Source organism: Chrysochloris asiatica, unplaced genomic scaffold (assembly GCF_000296735.1).
Source record: "Chrysochloris asiatica unplaced genomic scaffold, ChrAsi1.0 scaffold00041, whole genome shotgun sequence".
NCBI lineage: Eukaryota > Metazoa > Chordata > Mammalia > Afrosoricida > Chrysochloridae > Chrysochloris > Chrysochloris asiatica.
This window is the reverse complement of record NW_006408559.1, coordinates 16,183,781-16,196,752: the sequence shown is the minus strand read 5'-3', so window position 1 is coordinate 16,196,752 and position 12,972 is coordinate 16,183,781. Positions and strand designations below refer to the sequence as shown.

The 12,972-nt window shown below is 52.1% G+C and overlaps 2 protein-coding genes across 2 annotated transcripts in view; both read right to left on the bottom strand.

The window, feature by feature from the left end:
* The window catches only part of CASP2 (caspase 2, apoptosis-related cysteine peptidase), a 19,260-nt gene extending 14,751 nt beyond the window's left edge, over positions 1–4,509 (bottom strand). Inside the window, exons 1-4 of the mRNA XM_006861192.1 lie at positions 4,436–4,509; positions 778–928; positions 484–648; positions 311–392 (exon numbers count right to left, since the gene is read on the bottom strand). Of these exons, the coding sequence (XP_006861254.1) occupies positions 311–392; positions 484–648; positions 778–928; positions 4,436–4,509 (472 nt within the window). The remainder of the gene's footprint in view (positions 1–310; positions 393–483; positions 649–777; positions 929–4,435) is intronic.
* Positions 4,510–5,600: 1,091 nt separating this feature from the next.
* On the bottom strand, positions 5,601–6,358 carry TMEM139 (transmembrane protein 139). The gene is given in 2 exon segments (XM_006861277.1): positions 5,601–5,994; positions 6,126–6,358. Coding segments are annotated over 2 exon segments (627 nt in total).
* Between the last annotated feature and the right edge of the window lie 6,614 nt (positions 6,359–12,972).

Below are 12,972 nucleotides of genomic sequence, written 5' to 3'. Positions count from 1 at the left end.
AGGAACACCACCACCCCATCTACACTGTTTGGAGACCATCTCTACAGGAACACCACCACCCGTCTACACTGCTCTGAGGCCCAGTCTCTGCAGGAACACCACCACCCGTCTACAATGCTCTGAGGCCCAGTCTCTGCAGGAACACCACCACCACTGGGACGAAGGGCAGTGAGCAGCCTCCACCCCATCTATGCTGCCCTGCCTCATACACCCGCAGAGGAACGTTCCCGATGTGAGTGATGGAAACAGAGCCATGCTAGGAGAGAGCGGCCCAGGCTCGGATGGGGAGTTGTGGGAGACAGGCTCTCACCTGTAGTCTGGCGCAGCTGCTTGAGCGGGGGACAGGACTCACAGACAGGAAGTGGGAGACCCAGGTCGTAGTCACAGCTCAGCTGTAAGATACAGCACCCACCAGATCTCAGCGGAGAACCTCCGGCTCTCCCCCCAACGCTTCTCAGCACCCACATGGCTCAGGCTTCCTACCCGGGGGCCACACTGGAGAGCCCCGAGGGTGGCCAGCAGCAGCTCCTCCAGGTGAGCCTGCTTGGTGTCCCGCAGGGCTGCACAGAAGACCTCAAAGGCCAGGGGACCCCGCTTGGGTAGCAGGTTGAGGAGCTCCACGTTCTGGTTGAAACTGCCCACTCGGGTCTAAGTCACAGGGAGAAGGGGGCTGTCAATCCTTCATAGGGTGGCTCCCCTGCCCCGCCCTGCTCCCCTGCGGGGGGGGGGGGGGCGCGGTTGAAACGAAGGATCGCAAGTAAACGGGGGGGGGGGCACCTGGATCAGCTCGCGCATTTCCGGGGTGAGGATGTCCTGCTCCAATAGGTGTTCCAGCAGCTCAGTCAGCACCAGCTGCTTGGCCAACAGCACACGGTTCCTCTTCAGTGCTTCCTGGTGGTCAGGGTGCATGCCGCAGGCAGCCGGCAGCCTGCTGAGGGAGGAGGACAGAGGGTGCTGTGAGGCCCGGGGGCGGGAATCAATGGGCAGAAGAACAAAGAACAGGTCTCAGACTAGCCAGGGCTCTGGAGCACATGTGCTCAGCAGACAACACTGGCTGCCTGGGACCCACGTTGTTGCTAAGTGCAAGGTTTGAACCACCAACCTTGCGGTTAGCAGTTGCATGTTTGTCCTATAGCACCACACCAGGACAACCCATGGACAAGTCTTTATGGGAATCATTCAGCCAAGACCATCTTTTGAGACAAATGGCCTAATTAGGAGTGGGCACTATTGTGATGAACACACACACACACACACACACGAGATGAGAAGACATTACAGCGGGCCTAATGAAGAGAAGGAGTCCTGGTGTGGTGCTGCGGGTTAATGCGCTGGACTGCAAAGTCGATATGAATGGAAAGGTGGGTTCAAGCTCACCAGCCGCGCCTCGGAAACCCTATCCAGGGTCGCTAAGGGTCAGAGCTAACTCGATGACACTAACATCAATGAAGACAATCACTGTGGAACACTTGGCAGGATGCCTCCAGGTTGCAGCCAGTTTAACAGGAAATAAGAAAGACTGGCTGACATAGCCCTCACTAGCTGGCTCACACCAATGACAACTTTTTCTACCTTACCTATATAGCTTACTTACACCAATGAAAACACTCTGTTTCTGTTTCTTTAGCTGACATGCCTTTGATAAAAGTACCACCACAGCAAGGGTGGGAACCCTTTAGGAACTAGACAAGTAATAGCACAACAGGATAATCTCCGGAAGTGCACAGTCCACGTAACCTGAAACCACCTCAGGTGTCAGAGTGAGGGAGGACAGCGGGATAGCTTGGGGGTGTTGTGCTTTGGCTATGATCAGCAGGAGCCCCATTTCCAGTGTGTGTCCCCAGTCCCAGGCCTAAGCAGCAGCATCCCCTGAGCTGACTTGTCAGTTTCCGAGGCTTGGACAACAATGAGGGTCAGGTGGCTGGCTGGACACCGGAGCATGATTAGAGCATCCAACAAAAATGCATTCTATTTTCAAAGATGTGAAAATGGGGGATGTGGGAGAGGGAGTGGGGAGCTGATGCTCCTGAGAATCCATGCTCTAACTCTGGCTTAGGCATTTCAGGCAGGAGAAAGCTCAGTAACACACTTCTGGAGCTGGAAGGCACCCACGACCTTTGGGTGTGGGGCAGTGAGGCTTGAAATGCTATCCTTCCCTGTTCCACTGGAATGCTCCCACTGTGGGGTCGAAACCTGCTATAAATGCAGAACCCCATTCAAAATCCTCTGGGAACACACCAAAGCAGTGGGAGGACATCTATGCGGGTGTTAAGTGCCATTGAGTCAGTTCTGACTCACAGTGACGCTGTATAGGGTTTTCAAGGAACAGCTGGTGGGCTTGAACCACCAACCTTATGGTGAGCAGTCTATTGTTTATCTTACAGTGCCACACCAGGACTCCGATGATACCTATAAACTCCAGTAAAGACAGGCATTAATGGGCAGACCCCAAGTTCACGGTGCAGCGGGGTGCAGAGAACATGGCTGGGAGCGCCAGCTGTACTCGGGTTCCCCCACCAGAAACTTCTCACCCTGAAATTTTTTCCATGCCACCATTCCCTACAGACCCCTCCAGGCCTGCTGCCTCGGATTCCTGCCCAGGGCCTCTCACTGGCCCTTAAACACCAATTCTTCACCACACTTCATCCTGGGTCCACAGACCGAAAGAGCTCATCCCGGCTTACAACATCCTCCTTCCCACGCAGTTCAGCCCCTCTCCCCTCAGTTTCCCCCACAAAACTGAACTTTCAGTCTAACAGGCCTCTAAAGTACACTGGGCGGGGGTGGGGTGGGATGTGTATGTGTGTGTGTAGAGAAGGAGCGCACACACCTCAGATCAACCACAGGAAACCAAAGAGAACAGCATCTGCCAAAAACAAAGCTCAAAGGCAGAGGGGGCAGGAGATGACAAAGGTTACCAGGAAAACCAGGAAGTCAGAACAGTGTTGTTACAAGGGAGGGTAGCATCTCAAGTCAGGAACCACAATGTGTCCAAACTGCTGAATGGAAAAGCTAACTTGCTCTGTACTTTCACCCAAACCATAATATAAACGTCCAAACACAAAACAAACTGAAACAAGAAACCCTCATCCGTGCGGAAGCATCATATACGCTCCACCAACAACGTGCAGTGGAGACAAGGGGAGAGGCTGGGATGTGGAAGTCCCAGGGGATTCAGGTGCATCTGAAAGGAGGGAGTCTCGTTCTGTGAGCTTCGGCAGGCTGCTATTCCAACTCCTCAATCAATGTGGGTTTGGAACAGAATGTGTGCACGGAAAAGGGGACCGGGCTGACAGGGATGGAGCAGACATTTCTCAAGTCCTCAAAACCCAAAGCAGTGCCGATGTCTACGACCAGTCATTTGGTGTATGCAACGTGGGCTGAAAGACACAAGTCACTGTATGCAATGTGGGTCATGTTGTGTAAGTTACTCTGTGTATTAACATGGGTCACGCTGTACAAGTCACTCTACACATAATGTCGGTTGTGCTGTACAAGTCACTGTGCATAACATGTGGCGCTATACAATCACTGTACTGTAATGCCGGTCATACTACACAAGTCACTTTGTGCATAATGCGGGTCATGCTATACAAGTAACTTTGTACATAACGCAGGTGGCTCTACACAAGTCACTCTTTGCATAATGCGGGTCGTGTTATACAAGTCACTCTGTGCATAGCAGGTTGTACTAACAAGTCACTGTACATAATGCGGGTCGTGCTATACAAGTCACTGTGCATAACGCGGATGGCGCTATACAAATCACTGTACATAAAAAATGCAGGTCGCATTATACAAATCACAGTACATAAAGAGACTAGCGCTATACAAGTTACTCTGTGCATAACGCGAATTCGCGCTGTACAAGTCACTCTGCGCATAATGTGGATTGCGCTACACAAGTTACTCTATGCCTAATGCGGGTCGACCCATCTTGCACAGGTGACTCTGTGCATAACGCGGGTTGGCGCTATACAAATCACTGTACATAATGTGGGTTGCATTATACAAATCACAGTACATAATGAGAGTCACGATATACAAACCACTCTATGCATAACGTGGGCTGCGCCACACAAATTACTCTGTGCATAATGCGGGTCGTCTTACACAAGTCACTGTGCATAACGCGGGTCGCGCTTTGTAAGTCACTGTACGTAACGCGGGTCGGGTTATACAAGTCACTCTGCATACCGCGGGTCGCACCATACAAATGCCACGCTCGCCTCGGCCCGGGGTCTCCGCAGGCCTGTATCGCAGATCACGGCTCCTTGCCGGGGTGCTGGTAAGGCAACCACTGCGAAGGACTGCAGAGGACCAACCTCCGGCCCGTGGGGAGCACCCCGCATCCTTGGGGTCCAGTGGACAGGGGCGGCTGGTCCGCGTGTCTGGGCCCTGCAGGGGATCCCGTGTCACTTCCATCCCCACTCACCTACGCCTCCGGTCAGCAGCCATCAGCTCTCTCGGCGGGAGGGCGGGCCGAGACACCGCGCTCGGCGCCGCCATTTCCCGCCTTTCCCGGGTTGGGTACGCTCCGCCTCCCGACGAACGAACAGGACGCCAGCGCGCCCGACGCCCCGCCCAGCGTCGACGCAGGCGCCCTGCCTCCCCAGCCCGCCCTACGTCACATCGCGCACGCAGCCGCCCCGCCCCGCCCCCCACGCGTTAGCTACGCCCGTACGCCAAGTTAGACCTGCCCCTTGCACGCTAGTCCCGCCCCTACGCATGGATAGGCTGTCGTTTACGTGCGTCCGCCCCTTCCTTACGTATGCTGTTCCATTCCTACAAGAGTCGGCCCTACCCTGTACTCGTGGTAGTCTCGCCCCAAAGCGAGCCGGCCCCGCCCCTACGTGTGCCTACTCTACTCTCTACGTAAAGTGCCTAATTGTGTGTGCTGTGTGTGAGCGTGCGCAGGCGCAGAGAGGCGTGCTGCTCGAGGCGCTGACTTAGCGCGTGCGCAATAAGCCGTCGAGCTCAGATTGCTGCGGAGTTGAAGGCTGGGTCTCGATGGACCTATCAGTACCGCACCCGTGCATTGCAATAACCGTGGGACGAAGGCTGACGCATACTTTACTTTATTAGATTGAACGACGGGCGAAGGGCCGAGAGCGCCGAGTGTGGGCGCCCACGGGACACAGAGCATCCTTGGGGTAACTGTGTGTGGGCCCAGCCCACCAGCGCCGCCAGCTCGGCCCTCGGCTGGCGCGGTCCACCTGCTCCGCGTGCACGGCCTACCTGCGCCGCGTGCACGACCCTGGCTCTCAGCCTGGGAGTGGATTTTATGCGAAAACAAGTCACTTGACTCATTTACCTGCAGGGCGCCTTTTGTGGGTTACCCACCCTCTGACTTCGGAGGCTGGGGGATCACAGACCTGATGGGGGTTCCAGCGCCTTGGTTCCCTCCCCACGTCATGCTCAGTCTATTTCTGGGGTGCTGGTCAGCCCCCCACACGTCCATGGAAACACCGCGGGCAGCCTGTCCTACAGGGTGCCCGGGGCAGGTGCACAGTCCTACAGGAAGCGCTGGGAACACTGGTCAGACCTGGTTAGCCGGCCTGGCTCCCGAGTCGGGAGATGGCACATCCTGGGAGAGTGGTTTAGGGGAGTGTCCAGTTGTCCTAATAGAAAACGCTGTCATCGTCCTGGTGACTGAGGCTGGCCTGGTAGGCAGGCGGAGGAGTAAGGGGCTCTAGCTTGGGGGCCACCCCCAAACACTGCAGGTCCAGCTCAGTTGACATGGCCCTCGATCCCCGAAGTCGGAGGCTGACTGGGGCTCTCCTGGGGTGTCCTCCCGTAAGGGGCCCCTCAGAGTCCCCTTGCTGCTCCAGGTCCACTCTCCTGAGCGCCTCGGGATCTCTTGGCTGGCCCTGCTCCGGTCCCAGTGGAATCACACTGCTGTAAGGGGGCGGGTCCTCCTGCTCCTGAGGACAACTCTGAGGCCCCAGCACCACAGCCACCTCATAGGTTGGTACCTCAAAGGCTTCATTGTCCCTAAGGGAGGAGAAATGAGGTCACCAGTGGCTTTCTGAAAAGAGCTCTTCTCCCCCTTCCTTTCTGCCTCCACTGCCCCTGACCCCTAGACGCAGGATTCCAGGGCGGAGGAGCGCAAGGCCTCCACTCACCGCGCAGTGCCCATGGGCCCTGGGCTCTCAGCATACACTGACCACAGCTCCCGCTCCAGCAAGCAGGCAATGAGGCAGGCAAATGCGAAGAAACCACCCAGCATGAGGAAGAAGTAAGCCAGAGGGGCAACATCCGACCGGACGCCCAGCAAGACCAGTCCCAGGAGGCTAGAGGTGCCGCACAGGAAGAAGAAGGCCTTCTTCAGGCGGCCCCACTGTTGGCTGGACACCATGGCCCTGGGTCCTGCAAAGACAGATGCACACAAGCCACGTGGCTACAGTTCCAGGGTCTCCACCATCCAAAATAAATTCGCTGTAGGGGCACCCGACAGCTCAGACACCCCCTTGTGGACGGAACTGTTTGTCCCACAGTCTCAGGTCTGGGGAACAGCCAGGAAAGTAAGCCAGAAGTTCTGGTCCCCAGCCCTCATGTTCTGCACCTTGTGGCCCGGCCTACCTCCCTTTGGTGGGTCTGCCTGCTCCACCACTCTCATCCCGGAACCCAGTCTGGGCGCCTGGGGCCTGGGTGAGGGCAGCAGGATTGTCTGGAATCCTGGGGATGAAACTGGGCCAGGACAGAGGCCCTGCGCTGGGTCACTCCCCATTCCTCCACTGTCAGCCCTGCTCCAGGGTACAGATAAAGTATACATGACCCAGAACCTTTAAGACCAGCAGACAGACGCCCCGATGAAACCTGCCATCCTCAGCACCCTTAGGCTGGCAGACGCCAGGCCCCCCACCTTCTGACGCTTCATGTCTGCAACCCCAGATTTCAACTAGGTGACAAGGAGTTAAAGAGCTAGTTCGAGCCCACCAAGAGCGGAAGAAAGACCTGGCAGTCTGTCCCTATACAGATGACAGTCTGGGAAAGCCTAGGGGCAGTTCCACTCTGCTTGAGTAGACAGAAATCGAAATTCACTGATGGCAGTGTCGGCCAGGGATACAAAGGGCGTGCTGCGGTTTTTCTTTTCCCTGAACACAGCAGACGGCCTAAGCCCTCAGAACCCACACAGCCCCTCAGAGTCCCCTACACTGGGGCGTGGATGGATGTGGCAAGCAGCCGCTCCTGACTCCCCCACCCAGCCCAACGATCACCTGCGCGGCCCCGGGGCTCCCTCACCTGTGAGCACAGGACTCAGAAAGCGCAGCAGCTGGGAGAGGGCGGGGCTCAACCCTGGCCCGCCCACCTGCCATCCCCAGGCCTTAATAGGCCCTCTCCCGAGGACCTCTTGGGCCTCACCTTAATTTTTCTAGGTTTTACTCATTCCAGTCCTCATTCTCCACCCAATACCCTTTCTGCTTTCCCACCATGTGATCTTTGTACCTGGGGCCAGAGTTGGAAGGATCCTTTCCTTCCCAACACACAAGGTATTCAATTACAGCCCAGGGCAACTCGAGAATATTCCAGGAATAAATCAGGGCTCCGATGGTCAGAGCCTGGACCAAGTCCTCTTTAATCTCTGCACTTGGTGCTTTGCACTTGGGAGCAGCCGTCTGTGGCAGGTGTACCGCCATCGTCCAGGCCCTTCCTGTGAACGGCCCACTGCAAATCTGCACACGTGTATGTGGATCTGGCTGTAAGATCCCAGCGTCTGAGGGGGAGAAACTTTACCAGCATCACCCAACACTACAGTCACAAGGAGGTGGTCAGGCAAGACTTGCTCCTGCCCTCCAACCTTCTTAGCAATTCTTGACACAGCCATCCCTTCCTGGACCACACTCTCTGCCTCTCTGCTGGGTTCAATAATATGTGGTGATGACCACGTAGAACTGACAGATACTGAGTTAATGAGAGAGTCGAGAGGTTCCGGATCAGGAAGGTTGTAGACAAAGTCTCCCTTCTGCAGTGCTTACCAGCTTTCTCTGCTCTGCCATGCAGGCCTCCTCTCAGGGTGGTCAGGACAGTTCCCCCTTGACCATCCGTTCTCAGCCTGAGGGCACTCCACTCAGCCAGCAGGCCGCCTGCTCTCTCCAGTCAGCTCTCTCCCTTTGTGGGTCCAGCAGGCCCTCTGTACCCACTTTGCACTGTGGTCCCAGATGCCCACTGCACCACCTCATGCCTGTTTTCTGGTTCTGGTGCTGCTCTTTCTCTGCCACTTTTACGAATGCTGTTCCCTGTCCTGTGCCATCTCTGGGGTTAAAACTCTCTGTCTCCTGGGTCTAGGAGGTTGGCTCTTCTTTCTTTGTGGTAGTGAGATCCCCCCTGTTTCTGGGATTGGCTACCTTTAGTTTTAAGCAGGAGCTCTAGTAGCATAGTGGTTATGAATCCAGCTGTTCCATGGACGAAAGATGAGGCTTTCTGCTACTGTAAAGATTTCCAGCCTTGAAAACGCTGTACAGGGTTACTATGAGTCGGAACCACTCCTCAGCAGACTCCACTGCCAATTTTAGCAGGATGACAAAATCGACCTATCTCCTTGTTCCAGTCCCATGCACCTTGTTTGCATTAACAGTAAGCTGTCCAATCCCCTTGGTGGGCCACAAACACTTTATTTGCATAGTCCCACCCAATCATTATGTGGCTAGAGGGCTCAGATGGCTGTTGGTCTTTCAAAATCTAGCTCCTCAGTGGCATGGAGGTGAAGGGGGTAGGGATTCTCCTCAGCATCTCCACAGGGTACCTTCCCACCTGTCTTAGTCTTCAGCTTACTGGAGAATTTTCTTCCCCGCTAGCCTGAGTGATTCACATCATTCACCTCAGGATCCCTAACGGGAACTCAGCTCAGTGACCAGAGCAGACATCTACACTGGCTGGTTCTTGGTTGTGGGCCAGAGCGAGTCTGCATGAGACAGATGCTGGGAGGTGGACATTTTGCCCCTGGACCAGAGGTCAAGCTGAGCAGAGATGTAGATAGAGGGGCACAGACCTGACCCAGGCTTTCCAGGGGCAGGCCCAAGGGTGTGTGTGCATGAGAGAGCCAGGGAGCCGTGTGAGGTGGCCAGGTTGATGGTGGGAGGGGAGGACACTTGGGCATGCCGTGAGGTCTCTGTGAAGCAGATTCTGAAGCGCAGCCCCTGTAACAGTGTAGCACCACCCCACACGGGCTTCTAGGCTGCCAGTTCTACAGGTACAGATTGCCAGGAGCTGGTGGTGGATTCGAACTTCTGACCTTAAGGTTAACAACCGAATGCTTAACTGCTGTGTCACCAGGCCTCCTTAGAAGAAGAGCATGTAGTCTAGATGAAGTGCTTCTCTCTAGGAAGTGGAAGGAGAGCTGGCTGTGGCCTTGTTTCCTCCAGTTCCTACCTCCCAGTCCCAGCAGGCAGGGCTGAGCACTAGGGAAGGGAAGGTGCCAGGGGTTCTTGGTTGTGTGGTGAGTAAGAGACCTTGTGAAGGACTCAGTTCTGGATGAGGCCGAAGGACTCCCATGTGAAGGTGCCCAGCCGGCTGGGAGAGGGGACCGGAGCCCCGTAAGGCTCTTGGTACTGGAGGGCAGTGTGATAAACATGGAGTGGTAGCCAGCATGCTTGGGGTTTGTGTGTGTGTGTGTGTGTGTGTGTGTGTGTGTGTGTGTGTGTGAGGGTACACAGGTGGCACCGATTCAAATATTTAAAATACTGAGAATGTACCAGGAACCCACTGCTACCCTCAAGGACCCAACAGACCGGCTCCACAGGGGTTCTGTAAATTTTCCGAGCAGACAGCTTCATCTTTGTCCAAGGAGCAGCAGGTGGGTTTGAACTGCTGATCTTGGGGCTAGCAACCCAAGGTGTAGCCATGTAGCAGGAGGTAGGTCCTATGATCACATTCTTGGACTGGTAAAAGAAGAGGCTCACAGAGGTTCGAGGCTCGAGGAGTGTCTTCCCCAAAAGGTGTGGGGCCAACACTCAACCATGACGTCTTTCCAACATAGCCACCCTCATCGGCTGCTCTCATAACAGAAACTTCAGAAAACACCTATGCGGTTTTGGCTTCCCTAGAGGTAGCGTAGTGGGTTATGAGTTGAGTTGCTAACCACGAGGCCAGCTGTTTGAATCTAACAGTTGCTTTGCAGGAAAAAGATGAGACTTTCTGCTCCTATAAACATGTACAGCTTTGGAAACCCTAGAGAGGGTCATTATGACTTGGAACCGACTCCACAGCACACTACCACCAACAGAGGATTGGTGAGCTTGTCTGTTCCCTATTGTCTGGTATCTTAAGATACGGCTGATCATCCAACAAAAACCAGCCAGTGTTGTTACTGTTGTTAAGGGGAATTGTCAAGAAAATCAGATCAAATGCTTAGCTGATATACACTGCTCTATAGAATGTGCTTGGTTTTGTGAGTCAGGAGGACAGTCTTGAGGGATCATCCTCCCAGTCCTCCACACTGCTGGCTTTCTGTTAATAAAGCTTAGATTAGCTCTCTATCCCTCTCTGTGGTTGACTTCAGTGACAGACAGCAAACCCTCGTTTCAGTTTGGCATCAGAATGGCACCACATTCATCGTCAAAAAGAACATTTCAAAATCTGTCTTGAAGTACAATGCTGTCTGTGGTAGGGAAGTAGCCATACACCTACAGGGAAGACCAAGGAGTCCTGGCAGCAGAGTAGATTAGGAGCTGCTAACCTCAAGGTCAGTTGTTCGAATCCACCAGTTGCTCTGTGGGAGAAAGATGAGGCTCTCTGCTCCCAGAAAGATTTACAGCCTCAGAAACCCTGTACAGGGATGCTATGAGTCAGAGCTGACTGAATGGCACACCACCACCACCACAAGGCAGACCAGTGAATACCACTATTATTCAAAGTTATACAGCAGCCTCTAAAGCCAGTGATGTTGATACTGAAGAGTTTGACCAACTTCTTCAGTCTGAAATTGATCAAACATGCAATTAAGATGCATTGATAGTTACTGATGATTGGAATGTGAAAGTTGGAAGCAAAGAAAAGTTTGTTAACTGGAGAATATGGCCTTGGTGATAGAAATGATGCTGGAGATCGCATGGTAATAATTTTTGCAAGACCAATGACTTATTCATTACAAATCTTTTTTTTCTTTGTCTTTTATGCTTTGTCATTGTGAACTGAGTGAGGTTTACAGAGCAGATCATCAGTTTTCATTCAACAAATCATATACTTCATTTCAATGATTGCGACCCCCTTCCTTTGTCATGGGTTAACACTGTCTACATCTGTTCACTTTAGCTCTTGCACCCCTCCCAGTGTCTTCTCCTGCCTTCATCTTTCTTCTGCCTACCTCCCTCTTGTATATTACCTTTCTCACCAGCAAGTTAACTAATATCTACTCGCTAGCTAGTAAATAATTCTGCCTTCCCTCCTGCCCCTGGCAACATCATAGAATGTTTCTTTTAACATCAAAACCTTTTCTTGGCTTTTTACAATGTATCTCATATAATTTGTCCACTTGTGATTGATTAATTTCACTCAGCATAATGTCTTCCTAGGTCATCCATGTTATGATGTGTCTTGCAGATTCATCATTCTTCTTCAACTTGTATAGCATTTACTCGTGTGAATGTACCATACTTTGTTTATCCATTCTTCCACTGATGGACATTTAGGAGCCTCCATCTTTTGGCTCTGTGCACAGTGCTGTGATGAACATGGGCATACATATATCTACTGAGTCACTAATCTTATTTCTCTAGTATGTACAACAAGTAGAGGGGTTGTGGGGCCATACGGTATTTTCATTTTCAACTTTTTAAGGAAGCGCCCTACCATTTTCCACAGTGGTTTTGCTATTTTATATAAAGTTCCACCAACTGTGTAGGAGGGTCCCAGTCTCTCCTACCTTTTTAAACAACATAAAAGATGACGATACACATGGACCTCACCAGATGGAATACACAGGAATCAAATTGATTTTATTTGTGGGAAGAGACGATGGAGAAGCTCAATTTCATCAAACAAGGTCCGGGAACAGACCACCAATTGCTCACATATAAATTCAGGTTGAAGCTGAATGAAATGAAAACAAATACACAAAAGCCAAAATATGACCTTGAATATATCCCACCTGAATTTAGAGACCATCTCAAGAATAGATTTGATGCATTCGACACTAATGACCAAAATCCAGAAGAGTTGTAAGATGTTATCAAGAGCATCATACAGGAAGAAAACAAAAGGCCATTAAAAAGACAGGAAAGAAAAGATAAAAATGGAGGTCAGAAGAGACTCTGAAACTTGCTCTTGAGCATCGAGAATCTGAAGCAACTGGAAGGAATGAGGAAGTAAAGGAGCTGAACAGAAAATGCCAAAGGGAAGCTTGAGAAATATGATAAAGAAACATGCAAAGACCTGGAGTTAGAAACCCAAGAGGGAAGAAGAACACACTCAGCAGTTCTCAGATGGAAAGAACTGAAGAACATATTCAAGCCTCGACTGCAATATTTGAAGATTCTATGGGACAAGTTCCTAACACGGAGTTGTCAGAAATTCAAGCCACACTCAAAAGAAGACAGGGAAATAGAGATATTGCTGACATCAGACAGATCTTGATTGAGAGCAGAGGATACCAGAAAGATGTTTACTTTTGCTTTATTGACTATTCAAAGGCTTTCAGTGTTGTTGTTAAGTGCTGTTGAGTCTGTTCCAACCCATAGCAACTCTGTATAGGGTTTCCAAGGAGTAGCTGGTGAGCTTGGACCACCGACCTTGCAATGGTGTAGACAATAGTAAACTATGTCTACCATTGCAATGAATGGGGATTCCAGAACACTTAATTGTGCCCATTAGGAACCTGTACATAGACCAAGATAATCTATGTATATTCCCGAACAAGGGGATAATGACTAGTTTAAAATCATGTAAAGGTGTGCACCAGGGTCGTAATCTGTGCACCATACTTCATCTATCTGTAGTACAGTGGGTTATAAGATGGCCTGCTAATTGCAAACT